At 70.1% G+C, this 14,543-nt stretch overlaps 1 protein-coding gene across 1 annotated transcript in view; it reads left to right on the top strand.

Annotated features, from left to right (window-relative positions):
- The window catches only part of LOC142595118 (cadherin EGF LAG seven-pass G-type receptor 2-like), a 45,807-nt gene extending 35,103 nt beyond the window's left edge, over positions 1-10,704 (top strand). The window contains 9 exon segments of the mRNA XM_075722563.1: positions 161-283; positions 368-495; positions 4,488-4,576; positions 4,703-4,818; positions 6,360-6,483; positions 6,525-6,557; positions 6,674-6,749; positions 6,751-6,900; positions 10,683-10,704. Of these exon segments, the coding sequence (XP_075578678.1) occupies positions 161-283; positions 368-495; positions 4,488-4,576; positions 4,703-4,818; positions 6,360-6,483; positions 6,525-6,557; positions 6,674-6,749; positions 6,751-6,900; positions 10,683-10,704 (861 nt within the window).
- The last annotated feature ends 3,839 nt before the right edge of the window (positions 10,705-14,543 follow it).

The following is a 14,543-nucleotide window of genomic DNA, read 5'->3' as shown; positions in this document are numbered from 1 at the left end:
TCTCTTGCCTGGCCCAGGGTGGCGATGGGGGGCACCCAGCAGCTATGGGGGGATCCCCGGCCTGTCTGGGGTGCCGGTGGGGTGGGGGGGTGGGGGGGGCTGGCCGGCACCCTCCCCTCCGTGCCCCCCCGTGGCCACGTGCCCCCCCTCTCCGCCCCAGGGCCCCCTCATCTTCCTCTTCTGCGTGGTGCTGAGCAAGGAGGTGCGGAGGAGCCTGCGGCTCAGCTGCACCCGCAGGCGCAGCCCCGACCCCGCGCTGGCCACCAAATCCACCCTGACCCCCGTGAGTGCCGGGGGGGCGCGGGGCGGGCCGGGGGGGCGAGGGGCAGCCACCGCCACGGCCGTGCTGTCCCCGTCCCCGCGCCAGGCCTACGACTGCGACAGCACCTACGTGGCGGGGCGGCTGTACCCGGCACCCGCCGGCGGCTCCACCGGCTCCCTGCACAGCACCGCGCGCTCCGGCAAGAGCCACCACAGCTACATCCCCTTCGTGCGGCGGGTACCAGCCCCGCCGCGACACCCGCGGGCGGGGGGCGGGGGGGCGTGGGGCGGTGGGTGGTGGGGCGAAGGGGCGGTGGGGTGATGGGGCGGTGGGGTGGTGGGCAATGGGGTGATGGGGCAATGGGGTGATGGGGCGATGGGGTGATGGGGCGGTGGGGTGATGGGGTGATGGGGCGATGGGTTGGTGGGGTGGTGGGGCGGTGGGGTGGTGGGGTGGTGGGGTGATGGGGTGATGGGGTGATGGGGTGATGGGCGATGGGGGTGGTGGGTTGGTGGGGCGATGGGGTGATGGGGTGATGGGTTGGTGGGGTGGTGGGGCGGTGGGGTGGTGCGGCAATGGGGTGATGGGTTGGTAGGGCGATGGGGTGGTGGGTTGGTGGGTTGGGTGGGGCGATGGGGTGATGGGGTGGTGGGGTGATGGGGTGATGGGGCGATGGGTTGGTGGGGTGGTGGGGCGGTGGGGTGGTGGGGTGATGGGGTGGTGGGGCAGTGGGGTGGTGGGGCAAAGGGGTGGTGGGGTGATGGGGCGGTGGGGTGGTGGGGCAATGGGGTGATGGGTTGGTAGGGCGATGGGGTGATGGGTTGGTGGGGTGGTGGGGCAATGGGGGTGGTGGGTTGGTAGGGCGATGGGGTGGTGGGGCAATGGGGGTGGTGGGGTGGTGGGGCAATGGGGTGGTGGGTTGGTAGGGCGATGGGGTGGTGGGGCAATGGGGGTGATGGGGTGATGGGGCGATGGGGGTGGTGGGGGTGGTGGGGCGAAGGGGTGGTGGGGTGATGGGGTGATGGGGCGATGGGGTGGTGGGGGTGGCAGCAGGGCAGCAGGGTGGTGGGGCGATGGGGTGATGGGATGGTGGGGTGATGGGTTGGTAGGGCAATGGGGTGCTGGGTTGGTGGGGCAATGGGGTGGTGAAGCAATGGGGGTGATGGGTTGGTAGGGTGATGGGGGTGATGGGTTGGTGGGGCGATGGGGTGGTGGGGCGATGGGGTGATGGGTTGGTGGGGCAATGGGGTGATGGGTTGGTGGGTTGGTGGGGCAATGGGGTGGTGGGGTTGGTAGGGCGATGGGGTGGTGGGGCAATGGGGTGGTGGGGGTGGTAGGGTGATGGGGTGGTGGGGTGATGGGGCGATGGGTTGGTGGGGCAATGGGGCGGTGGGTTGGTGGGGCCAAGGGGTGGTGGGGCGATGGGGTGGTGGGGCAATGGGGTGGTGGGGTGATGGGTGGTGGGGCGGTGGGGTGGTGGGGCAATGAGGTGATGGGGCGAAGGGGTGGTGGGGCAAAGGGGTGGTGGGGGTGATGGGGCGGTGGGGTGGTGGGTTGGTAGGGCAATGGGGTGATGGGGCGATGGGGTGGTGGGGTGGCAGCAGGGCAGCAGGGTGGTGGGGCAATGGGGTGATGGGATGGTGGGGGTGCTGGGTTGGTAGGGCAATGGGGTGGTGGGTTGGTGGGGTCCTGGGTTGGTGGGGTGATGGGTTGGTAGGGCAATGGGGTGGTGGGGCGATGGGGTGATGGGTTGGTGGGTTGGTGGGGCAATGGGGTGGTGGAGCAATGGGGTGGTGGGTTGGTAGGGCGATGGGGTGGTGGGTTGGTGGGTTGGTGGGGCAATGGGTGGTGGGTTGGTAGGGCAATGGGGTGATGGGTTGGTGGGTTGGTGGGGCAATGGGTGGTGGGTTGGTAGGGCGATGGGGTGATGGGGTGACGGGTTGGTGGGGTGGTGGGGTGATGGGGTGATGGGGCGACGGGTTGGTGGGGTGCTGGGGTGGCATGGCGGCACAGCAGCAGCGTGGCATGATACCGGTGTGGCAAGATGGCTGGGTGGTGGGTTGTTGGCATGGTGGGGGTGGAAGGGTGGTGGGTGGCGGGGTGGTGGGATGATGGGGTGGGTGGAGGAGAGGCGCGGTGGCAGGGTGCTGGGCTGATGGGTTGGTGGGGTGCTGGGTTGGTGGGGTGGCATGGGAGCACGGTGGCAGGGTGTTGGGGTGGGCAGTGGGGTGGGCGTCAGGGCGATGGGGTGGGCGTCGGGGCGGTGGGGTGGGCGTCAGGGCGATGGGGTGGGCGTCAGGGCGATGGGGTGGGTGTCGGCGGTGGGGTGGGCGTCAGGGCGATGGGGTGGGCGTCAGGGTGATGGGGTGGGCGTCAGGGCGGTGGGGTGGGCGTCAGGGCGGTGTGGTGGGCGTCAGGGTGATGGGGTGGGCGTCAGGGTGGTGGGGGTGGGCGTCAGGGTGGTGGGGTGGGCGTCAGGGTGATGGGGTGGGTGTCGGTGATGGGGGTGGGCGGCAGGGTGGGCATCAGGGTGGTGGGGTGGGCATCAGGGCGATGGGGTGGGCATCAGGGCGATGGGGTGGGCATCAGGGCGATGGGGTGGGGTGTCGGTGATGGGGTGGGCGTCAGGGCGGTGTGGTGGGTGTCGGTGATGGGGTGGGCGTCAGGGCGATGGGGGTGGGCGTCAGGGCAGTGGGGTGGGCGTCAGGGCGATGGGGTGGGCGTCAGGGCGGTGTGGTGGGTGTCGGTGATGGGGTGGGTGTCAGGGCGGCAGGGTGGGCATCAGGGCGGTGTGGTGGGTGTCGGTGATGGGGTGGGCGTCAGGGTGGTAGGGTGGGCATCAGGGTGATGGGGTGGGCGTCAGGGCAGTGGGGTGGGTGTCGGTAATGGGGTGGGCGGCAGGGTGGGCGTCAGGGCGATGGGGTGGGCGTCAGGGTCGTGGGGTGGGCGTCAGGGTGATGGGGTGGGGTGTCGGTGATGGGGTGGGCGTCAGGGCGGTGTGGTGGGCGTCAGGGCAGTGGGGTGGGCATCAGGGCGGTGGGGTGGGCGTCAGGGCAGTGGGGTGGGCGTCAGGGCGATGGGGTGGGCGTCAGGGCGGTGTGGTGGGTGTCGGTGATGGGGTGGGCGTCAGGGTGATGGGGTGGGCGTCAGGGTGATGGGGTGGGTGTCGGTGATGGGGTGGGCGGCAGGGTGGGCATCAGGGTGGTGGGGTGGGCGTCAGGGCGGTGGGGGTGGGCGTCAGGGCGGTGGGGTGGGTGTCAGTGATGGGGTGGGCGTCAGGGTGGTAGGGTGGGCATCAGGGTGATGGGGTGGGCGTCAGGGCAGTGGGGTGGGTGTCGGTGATGGGGGTGGGGCGGCAGGGTGGGCATCAGGGTGGTGGGGTGGGCGTCAGGGCGGTGTGGTGGGGTGTCGGTGATGGGGTGGGCGTCAGGGTGGTAGGGTGGGCATCAGGGTGATGGGGTGGGCGTCAGGGCGGTGGGGTGGGTGTCAGTGATGGGGTGGGCGTCAGGGTGGCAGGGTGGGCATCAGGGTGGTGGGGTGGGCGTCAGGGCAGTGGGGTGGGTGTCGGTGATGGGGTGGGCGTCAGGGTGGCAGGGTGGGCATCAGGGTGGTGGGGTGGGCGTCAGGGCAGTGGGGTGGGCGTCAGGGTGATGGGGTGGGTGTCGGTGATGGGGTGGGCGTCAGGGCGGTGTGGTGGGCGTCAGGGCGGTGTGGTGGGTGTCAGGGCAATGGGGTGGGCGTCAGGGCGATGGGGTGGGCGTCAGGGCGGTGTGGTGGGGTGTCGGTGATGGGGTGGGCGTCAGGGCAGTGGGGTGGGCGTCAGGGCGATGGGGTGGGCGTCAGGGCGAAGGGGGTGGGCATCAGGGCGGTGTGGTGGGTGTCGGTGATGGGGTGGGCGTCAGGGCGGTGTGGTGGGTGTCGGTGATGGGGTGGGCGTCAGGGCGATGGGGTGGGTGTCGGTGATGGGGTGGGCGTCAGGGCGATGGGGTGGGCGTCAGGGCAGTGGGGTGGGCGTCAGGGCGATGGGGTGGGCGTCAGGGCGGTGTGGTGGGTGTCGGTGATGGGGTGGGTGTCAGGGCGGCAGGGTGGGCATCAGGGCGGTGTGGTGGGTGTCGGTGATGGGGTGGGCGTCAGGGCGATGGGTTGGGTGTCAGGGTGGCGGGGGTGGGTGCCGGGTGGCGGGGGGTGCCGGGTGCCGGCGGGTGAGGTGTCCCCTCCCTGGCAGGGAGGACTCGGGGCTGGCGGGCAGCCCGGGGCAGCGGGCGCTGGCCGAGCCCGGGGGGCTTTTCCTCGACGCCCAGGACCAAGCCGAGGGTAAGGCCCCAGCGCGTGCAACGAGCGCGCCCGGCCTCAGCCCGGGTGCTGCTGCTGCTCCTGGGGAGGGGGGGGTGGTGCCCCCTGGCACCCCCTGCCCTGGCACCCCCTGCCCTGGCACCCCAGCAGAGCAGGACACGGACTCGGACAGTGACCTCTCGCTGGAGGACGACGGCAGCGGCTCCTACGGCTCCACGCGCTCCTCCGAGAGCGAGGACGAGACCCCCGCCGCCGGCTGGGACGCCCTGCCCGGGCCCCCCCCGGGGCCCCCCCGGTAACGCCACCCCGGGGGGCACCCGCTGCGGGGGAGGGGGGTCCCTCGGCCTGGTTTGGGTGCCGATGGGGGGCACCCGCTGGGGGTGGGAGGGGTCTCTTGCCCTGTCTGTATGTGGGTGGGGGGGCACCCAGTGGGATTGGGGGGTCTCTCACCCAGTCTGGGGTGCCAATGGGGGCACCCAATGGGTTTGGGGGGGTCCCTCACCATGTCCAGGGTACCAGGGGGGGCACCCAGTGGGGATGGGGGGGTCCCTTGCTCTCTCTGGGGTGCAAGGAGGGGCACCCGGTGGGGTTAGGAGGGGTCTGTTGCCTTGTCTGTATGTGGGTGGGGGGGCACCCAGTGGGGTTGGGGGTCCCTCACCCGGTCTGGGGTGCTGATGGGGGGCACCCAGTGGGGATGGGGGGTCCCCTGCTCTCTCTGGGGTGCAAGGAGGGGCACCCAGTGGGTTTGGGAGGGGTCTCTTGCCCTGTCTGTATGTGGGTGGGGGGCACCCAGTGGGGTTGGGGGGGGTCCCTCACCATGTCCAGGGTGCCGATGGGGGGCACCCAGTGGGGTTGGGGGGGGTCCCTCACCCTGTCCAGGGTACCGGGGGGGGCACCCAGTGGGCATGGGGGGGTCCCTTGCTCTCTCTGGGGTGCAAGGAGGGGCACCCGGTGGGGTTAGGAGGGGTCTCTTGCCTTTTCTGTATGTGGGTGGGGGGCACCCAGTGGGGTTGGGGGTCCCTCACCATGTCCAGGGTGCCGATGGGGGGCACCCAGTGGGGATTGGGGGGGTCCCTCACCCTGTCCAGGGTACCGGGGGGGGGCACCCAGTGGGGATGGGGGGTCCCTTGCTCTCTCTGGGGTGCAAGGAGGGGCACCCGGTGGGGTTAGGAGGGGTCTCTTGCCCTGTCTGTATGTGGGTGGGGGGCACCCAGTGGGGTTGGGGGTCCCTCACCATGTCCAGGGTGCCAATGGGGGGCACCCAGTGGGGTTGGGGGGGTTGGGGGGGGTCCCTCACCATGTCCAGGGTGCTGATGGGGGGCCCCCAGTGGGGTTGGGGGTCCCTCACCATGTCCAGCGTGCTGATGGGGGGGCACCCAATGGGTTTGGGGGGTCCCTCACCATGTCCAGGGTGCTGATGGGGGGCACCCAATGGGTTTGGGGGGTCCCTCACCATGTCCAGGGTGCTGATGGGGGGCACCCAGTGGGGTTGGGGGGTCCCTCACCATGTCCAGGGTGCTGATGGGGGGCACCCAGTGGGGTTGGGGGGGTTGGGGGGGGTCCCTCACCATGTCCAGGGTGCCGATGGGGGGCACCCAATGGGTTTGGGGGGTCCCTCACCATGTCCAGGGTGCTGATGGGGGGCACCCAGTGGGGGTTGGGGGTCCCTCACCATGTCCAGGGTGCTGATGGGGGGCACCCAGTGGGGTTGGGGGTCCCTCACCATGTCCAGGGTGCTGATGGGGGGCCCCCAGTGTGCATGGGGGTCCCTGGCCCTCCGGTCCCAGCAGCCCCCCACCCGCAGGTGACGGCCCGGTGCCCCCCGGCCCAGCCGTACTGGCCGGGCGAGTTCGTGACCAGCGAGAGCGAGGGCGCGGGGGGCAGCGAGCCCCTGCGCGTGGAGCCGGCGGGGGGCGAGGGACCCCCCCCGGGGCGACCCCCCCCGCCTCAACGGCGAGGGGCTCCCCAGGGCCCCCCCCGCTGCTGCCCCACCCCCAGAAAGGTACGGGGTGCCCTGCACCCACGCGGGTGTCGACGGGTGGGGGGGGGGCGGCACCTCAAGGCTGGGGGGGACCCCCAAACCCTGGGTGATGCCCCCCCCCCCCCCCGCCCTTGCAGGCATCCTGAAGAAGAAGTGCCTGGCACCCATCAGCGAGCGGGGCAGCACCCAGCGCCTCGGGCCCCCCCCGCCGCCCCCCCGCCTCCTCGGGCAGCGAGGGCAGCAGGGTGGGGGGCACCGCGGCCCCCCGCCCCCGGCAGAGCCTGCAGGAGCAGCTCAGCGGCGTCGCCCCCATCGCCATGAGCATCAAGGCGGGCACCGTGGACGAGGACTCCTCCGGCTCCGAGTGAGTGCCCGACGGGTGCCCGCTGGGTGCCAGGGCGGCTGTTGGGTGCCCGTCGGGTGCCAGGGTTCCCCTCAGGTGACCACTGGGTGCCAGGGTGCGCATTGGGTGCACATTGGGTGCCAGGGTTCCCATTGGGTGCCCATTGGGTGCCAGGGCGGCTGTTGGGTGCCCATCGGGTGCCAGGGTGCACATTGGGTGCCCATCGGGTGCCAGGGTGCACATTGGGTGACGATCAGGTGCCAGGGCGGCTGTTGGGTGCCCATCGGGTGCCAGGGTTCCCATTGGGTGCCCATCGGGTGCCAGGGTGCACATTGGGTGACGATCAGGTGCCAGGGCGGTTGTTGGGTGCCCATCGGGTGCCAGGGTTCCTGGGTGCCCATCGGGTGCCAGGGTTCCCATTGGGTGCCCATCGGGTGCCAGGGTGCGCATTGGGTGACGATCAGGTGCCAGGGCGGCTGTTGGGTGCCCATCGGGTGCCAGGGTTCCCATTGGGTGCCCATCGGGTGCCAGGGTGCACATTGGGTGACGATCAGGTGCCAGGGCGGTTGTTGGGTGCCCATCGGGTGCCAGGGTTCCCCTCAGGTGACCATTAGGTGCCAGGGTGCGCATTGGGTGCCCATTGGGTGCCAGGGCGGCTGTTGGGTGCCCATCGGGTGCCAGGGTTCCCATTGGGTGCCCATTGGGTGCCAGGGCGGCTGTTGGGTGCCCATCGGGTGCCAGGGTTCCCCTCAGGTGACCACTGGGTGCCAGGGTGCGCATTGGGTGCCCATTGGGTGCCAGGGTGCGCATTGGGTGCCCATCGGGTGCCAGGGTGCACATTGGGTGACGATCAGGTGCCAGGGCGGTTGTTGGGTGCCCATCGGGTGCCAGGGTGCACATTGGGTGCCCATCGGGTGCCAGGGTTCCCCTCGGGTGACCATTGGGTGCCAGGGTGGTTATTGGGTGCCCATCAGGTGCCAGGCTTCCCATTGGGTGCCCATTGGGTGCCAGGGTTCCCATTGGGTGACGATCAGGTGCCAGGGTGGCTGTTGGGTGCCCATCGGGTGCCAGGGTTCCTCTCAGGTGCACATTGGGTTTGAGGGTGCCTGTTGGGTGCCCATCGGGTGCTAGGGTGACTCTTGGGTGCCCATCGGGTGCCAGGGTTCCCATTGGGTGACGATCAGGTGCTGGGGTGGTTGTTGGGTGCCCATCAGGTGCCAGGGTTCCCCTCAGGTGACCATTGGGTGCCAGGGTTCCCATTGGGTGATGATCAGGTGCCAGGGTGGTTGTTGGGTGCCCATCGGGTTCCCCTCAGGTGACCATTGGGTGCCAGGGTGCACATTGGGTGCCCATTGGGTGCCAGGGTTCTCATTGGGTGACGATCAGGTGCCAGGGTGCCTGTTGGGTGCCCATCAGGTGCCAGGGTTCCCCTCGGTGACCATTGGGTGCTAGGGTACACATTGGGTTTGAGGGTGTCTGTTGGGTGCCCATTGGGTGCAAGTGTGGCTGTTGGGTGCCCATTGGGTGCTAGGGTGATTCTTGGGTGACCATTGGGTGCTAGGGTGCACACTGGGTTTGAGGTGCCTGTTGGGTGCCCATCGGGTGCCAGGTTCCCATTGGGTGACCTTTGGGTGCCAGGGTGGCTGTTGCGTGCCCATCGGGTGCCAGGGTTCCCCTCAGGTGACCTTTGGGTTCTAGGGTGCACATTGGGTGCCCATCGGGTGCCAGGGTTCCCATTGGGTGACAATTGGGTGCCAGGGTTCCCACTGGGTGACGATCAGGTGCCAGGGTGGTTGTTGGGTGCCCATCAGGTGCCAGGGTTCCTCTCGGGTGTCCATTGGGTGCTAGGCTGCACACTGGGCTTGAGGTGCCTGTTGGGTGCCCATTGGGTGCTAGGGTGACTTTTGGGTGCCCATTGGGTGCCAGGGTGCACACTGGGTTTGAGGTGGCTGTTGGGTGCTCATCAGGTGCAAGGGTGGCTGATGGGTGCAAGAGTGCCCATTGAGCACCCATCAGGTGCCAGGGTTCCTGTTGGGTGCCCATTGGGCGCAAGGGCACCCATCAAGTGCAGGGGTGCCCGTTGGGCCCCTGTTAGGTACCAGGGTTCTCACTGGGCACCCCTTGGGTGCAAGGGGGGCTGTTGGGTTTCCGTAGGGTGCCCGGGTTCCAGTTGGGTGCCCAGGTTCCAACTGGGTGCCCACTGGGTGCTTTTTGGATGCCCATCACATGCAAGGGTGCCCGCTGGGTTTGAGGATGTCCATTGGGTGTAGGGGTGCGCAGTGGGTTGAGGGTGCCCCTTGGGTGTCAGGGTGCCCGTTGGGTGCTCACTGGGTGTGAGGGTGCCCGTTGGGTGCCCATCAGGTCTAACAGTGCCCGTTGGGTGCCCGTTGGCTGTCCATTGAGTGCCCGCTGGGTATTGGGGTGCCCATGGGGTGCTCGTTGGGTGCCCATTGGGTTCTGGGGTGCCCATTGGGTGCCCGTTGGGTGCTGGGGTGCCCGTTGGGTGCGCGTTGGGTGCTGGGGTGCCCATTGGGTGCCCATCAGGTCTAACAGTGCCGTTGGGTGCCCGTTGGCTGTCCATTGAGTGCCCGCTGGGTATTGGGGTGCCCATGGGGTGCTCGTTGGGTGCCCATTGGGTTCTGGGGTGCCCATTGGGTGCCCGTTGGGTGCTGGGGTGCGCGTTGGGTGCTGGGGTGCCCATTGGGTGCCCATCAGGTCTAACAGTGCCTGTTGGGTGCCTGTTGGCTGTCCATTGAGTGCCCGCTGGGTATTGGGGTGCCCATGGGGTGCTCGTTGGGTGCCCATTGGGTTCTGGGGTGCCCATTGGGTGCCCATTGGGTGCTGGGGTGCCCGTTGGGTGCGCGTTGGGTGCTGGGGTGCCTGTTGGGTGCGCGTTGGGTGCTGGGGTGCCCATTGGGTGCCCATCAGGTCTAACAGTGCCCGTTGGGTGCCCGTTGGCTGTCCATTGAGTGCCCGCTGGGTATTGGGGTGCTCGTTGGGTGCCCATTGGGTTCTGGGGTGCCCATTGGGTGCCCGTTGGGTGCTGGGGTGCGCGTTGGGTGCTGGGGTGCCCATTGGGTGCCCATCAGGTCTAACAGTGCCTGTTGGGTGCCTGTTGGCTGTCCATTGAGTGCCCGCTGGGTATTGGGGTGCCCATGGGGTGCTCGTTGGGTGCCCATTGGGTTCTGGGGTGCCCATTGGGTGCCCATTGGGTGCTGGGGTGCCCATTGGGTGCCCGTTGGGTGCTGGGGTGCCCGTTGGGTGCGCGTTGGGTGCTGGGGTGCCCATTGGGTGCCCATCAGGTCTAACAGTGCCCGTTGGGTGCCTGTTGGCTGTCCATTGAGTGCCCGCTGGGTATTGGGGTGCCCATGGGGTGCTCGTTGGGTGCCCATTGGGTGCTGGTTGAGTTCCCATTGGGTGCTGGGGTGCCCATTGGGTGCCTGTTGGGTGCTGGGGTGCCCACGGGGGCCGGGGGGGGGGCATGACGGGGTGCGGGGGGCCCTGCCCGCGGGCACTAACCCTCCCTCTTCTCTCCTCCCCCGCCCCCCCCCGCCCAGATTTCTGTTTTTTAATTTTCTCCATTAAACCGCCGGGGGGGCTCCTGCCCCCCCCACCCCCTCCATCTCCCCCTCCCCCCCCCCCCCCCATCCGGGCGAGCGCTGGGTGCTGCGGGCGCGGAGGGCACCCTGGCACCCGCCTCGCCCCCCGATCACGCATCCGTCTGTCTTGTTTTTTTTACCCCCCCCCCCCCCCTTTGTGCCCACCCCCCCCCCCCCCCGTCCATCTGTCTGTCCCCCCCCCAGGAGCGAGGAGACCTCCATCTAACGGGACCCGGCGGGCACCCCCCGCCCCTGCCACCGCGCCAGGGACACCGGGGGGGGGGGACACCGGGGGGGGGACACCGGGGGGGGGACACCGGGACGGGGGGTGGCAGCAGGATGGGAGGGGGCACCAGGAGGGGGGTACAGAGCCCCCCCCCCCCCCCCCCCCCTTGCACTTTGGCTCCTGGCAGGGATTTGTCGTGCCCCCCCCCCCCCCAATTGGCACTGGGGGGGGGTGGCATTGGGTGCCCCCCACCCTGCGCCCTCCCCCCCCCACAACATCACCCCAGCCCCCGCGCCCGGTGGAGGGTTTTATTTAAAAAAAAAAATATCCGTGAAAAATACAAAACCAAGGGACATCTCGCCCCCCCCCCTCCCCCCCCCCCGGTGCCAACCCCCCCGAGGTGGGGGCAGGGGGGCACAGGGAGGGGGGAGGGGGTAGCTGGGGGGTGCAGGGGTGTCTGGCCCCCCCCCAATACTTTGCCTGCCCCGGGGGGGGGGGGGGGGGAGGGGAGGCTCAGGCGGTGGCACCCATGGGTGGGTGGCACCTGGGGGGGGGGGGGGGGGGGGGGTTGGGGGGGGACCCCTGGGTGTTGGGGGTGGGGTGTTTCCTATGCTGACGTCAGCTTTTGTAATTAAAGCAAAACCCAACCCACGCCTCCGCCTCGTCCGGGGGGGGCCCAGTTCTGCCCCCCCCCCCCCCCCCCCCGCCGTGCCTCAGTTTCCCCCTTCCCCCCCCCCGCACCGCGCAGCAGGACGGGGGGGGGTCCGGGCACCCCGAGCCCCTCGGTGGGGTGGGGGGGTGTGGGTGGGGGTCACCTCGGGGTGCTGCTCACCGCCGTCTTCCGGGGGGGCCGGAGGCGGCTGGGGGGGGGCCCCGGTTTGCACCCCGAGCCAGCGGCCGGGGGGGCCGCCCCCGCACCTGCAGGGGACGGGGGGGGGGGGGGAGATGGGGAAACTGAGGCACGGGGGGGGAGGGGGGCAACCCCCTGTCCCCCCCCCCCCAGCACCCAGCCTTACCTTGGGGCGCGGGGGCCCCCCCACCCGGTGCTGCCCCCCCCCGCCGGGCTCCGGCCGGGGGCCCTGGGGATGGCGCTGGGGGGGGGGCGGCCGGAGGGGCCGGGGGCGGCGCTGGCCCTGGCGCGGGGCTGGGGGGCGGCGGGGGGGCAGGGGGCAGCCCCCCCCCCCTCGCCTTCGGCCGGCCTGGGGAGAGAGCGGGGCCTGGGGGGCGCGGCGGGGGCACCCTGACCCCCACCCCGCACCCCACGGCGGGGCTCGGGGCGGCCTGGGCACCCGCTGGGCCCCGGGGGGCTGGAGCTCCGGGGGGGCTTGGCCGCCCGGCGGCCCCATGGCGCGGGTGCCCCATGGCGCGGGTGCCCCATGGCATGGGTACACCCCACGGTTTGGGTGCCCCATGGCGCGGGCGCCCCACAGTTCGGGTGCCCCATGGCACGGGTGCCCCATGGTGCGGGTACACCCCACGGTTTGGGTGCCCCATGGCATGGGTGCCCCATGGCGTGGGTACACCCCACGGTTTGGGTGCCCCATGGCATGGGTGCCCCATGGCGTGGGTACACCCCACGGTTTGGGTGCCCCATGGCATGGGTGCCCCATGGCGTGGGTACACCCCACGGTTTGGGTGCCCCATGGCTTGGGTGCCCCATGGCATGGGTACACCCCACAGTTTGGGCACCCCATGGCATGGGTACACCCCATGGCTTGGGTGCCCCATGGTTTGGGTACCCCACAGTTCGGGTGGGTACACCCCATGGTTTGGGCGCCCCATGGTTTGGGTACCCCACAGTTTGGGTGCCCCATGGCATGGGTACACCCCATGGTTTGGGTGCCCCATGGCATGGGTACCCCACAGTTTGGGTGCCCCATGGCATGGGTACACCCCATGGTTTGGGTGCCCCATGGCTTGGGTACCCCACAGTTTGGGTGCCCCATGGTTTGGGTACCCCACAGTTTGGGTGCCCCATGGCATGGGTACACCCCATGGTTTGGGTGCCCCATGGCATGGGTACCCCACAGTTTGGGTGCCCCATGGCATGGGTACACCCCATGGTTTGGGTGCCCCATGGCTTGGGTACCCCACAGTTTGGGTGCCCCATGGTTTGGGTACCCCACAGTTTGGGTGCCCCATGGCATGGGTACACCCCATGGTTTGGGTGCCCCATGGCATGGGTACCCCACAGTTTGGGTGCCCCATGGCATGGGTACACCCCATGGTTTGGGTGCCCCATGGCTTGGGTACCCCACAGTTTGGGTGCCCCATGGTTTGGGTACCCCACAGTTTGGGTGCCCCATGGCATGGGTACACCCCATGGTTTGGGTGCCCCATGGCATGGGTACACCCCATGGTTTGGGTGCCCCATGGTTTGGGTGCCGCACAGTTTGGGTTCCCCATGGCATGGGTGCCCCATAGCATGGCTACACCCCATGGCATGGGCGCCCCATGGTTTGGGCGCCCCATGGCACGGGTGCTCCATGGTTTGGATGCCCCATGACATGGGTGCCCCATAGCGTGGCTACACCCCATGGCATGGGCGCCCCATGGTTTGGGCGCCCCATGGGGCAGGTACACCCCACGGTTTTGGTGCCCCATGGCACAGATGCTCCATGGCATGGGTGCCCCACGGTTTGGGTGCCCCATGGCATGGGTGCCCCATGGTGTGGGCGCCCCACGGTTTGGGTGCCCCATGGCACAGGTGCCCCATGGAATGGCTACACCCCATGGCATGGGTGCCCCATGGTTTGGGTGCTCCATGGCACGGGTGCCCCACGGTTTGGGTGCTCCATGGCACGGGTGCCCCATGGTGTGGCTACACCCCATGGCATGGGTGCCCCACGGTTTGGGTGCCCCATGGCACAGATGCCCCATGGCATGGGTGCCCCACGATTTGGGTGCCCCATGGCACAGATGCCCCATGGTGTGGGTGCCCCACGGTTTTGGGTGCCCCATGGCACGGGTGCCCCATGGTGTGACTACACCCCATGGCATGGGTGCCCCATGGTTTGGGTGCCCCATGGCACAGATGCCCCATGGTGTGGGTGCCCCACGGTTTGGGTGCCCCATGGCACGGGTGCCCCATGGTGTGGGTGCCCCACGGTTTGGGTGCCCCATGGCACAGATGCCCCATGGTGTGGGTGCCCCACGGTTTGGGTGCCCCATGGCACAGATGCCCCATGGCGTGGGTGCCCCATGGTTTGGGTGCCCCATGGCATGGGTGCCCCATGGCGTGGGCACCCCACGGTTTGGGTGCCCCATGGCGCAGGTGCCCCATGGAATGGCTACACCCCATGGCATGGGTGCCCCACGGTTTGGGTGCCCCAGGGCACGGGTGCCCCATGGCATGGCTACACCCCATGGCACAGATGCCCCACGGCGTGGGCGCCCCACGCTTTGGGTGCCCCATGGCGCAGGTGCCCCCTGCCCCAGGAGATGCCCACCCCCAGCCGTCCCAGTGCCGGTGCCCCCCGCCGCGCGGTACCTGCCGTCCCTGCCCGCGGCGGCTCCGACTTGCCCCGGCTGCCGGCCCCCCGCCCCTGGGGGGGGCAAGGCCGGGGGGCGCCCACCCGGCTCGGGGGGGGCCCCCTGGCCCCGGGGGGTCCCTTCGGCGTCACTGCGGGGGTGACAGCTGGGCGCGACCTGGGGACAGAGGGGACAGGGCCAGCGCTCGCCGGCTGCCCCCCACCCAGCCGGGGGGGGCCGCGGTGCCCTCCTGGGGGCACGAGGGTGGCACCCGCAGCCCCCCACCCCAAGGTGGGTTTGAGGGGGGGGGGGGGGGGCTTCAGCGCTGGCGGGTCCCGGTGTGGGAGCACCGGGCCCCGAGGTGTCAC

The sequence above is a fragment of the Pelecanus crispus genome, chromosome 17, assembly GCF_030463565.1.
Source record: "Pelecanus crispus isolate bPelCri1 chromosome 17, bPelCri1.pri, whole genome shotgun sequence".
Taxonomy (NCBI): domain Eukaryota; kingdom Metazoa; phylum Chordata; class Aves; order Pelecaniformes; family Pelecanidae; genus Pelecanus; species Pelecanus crispus.
The sequence above is the reverse complement of the archived record's forward strand: the minus strand, read 5'-3'. Positions and strand labels throughout refer to the sequence as shown.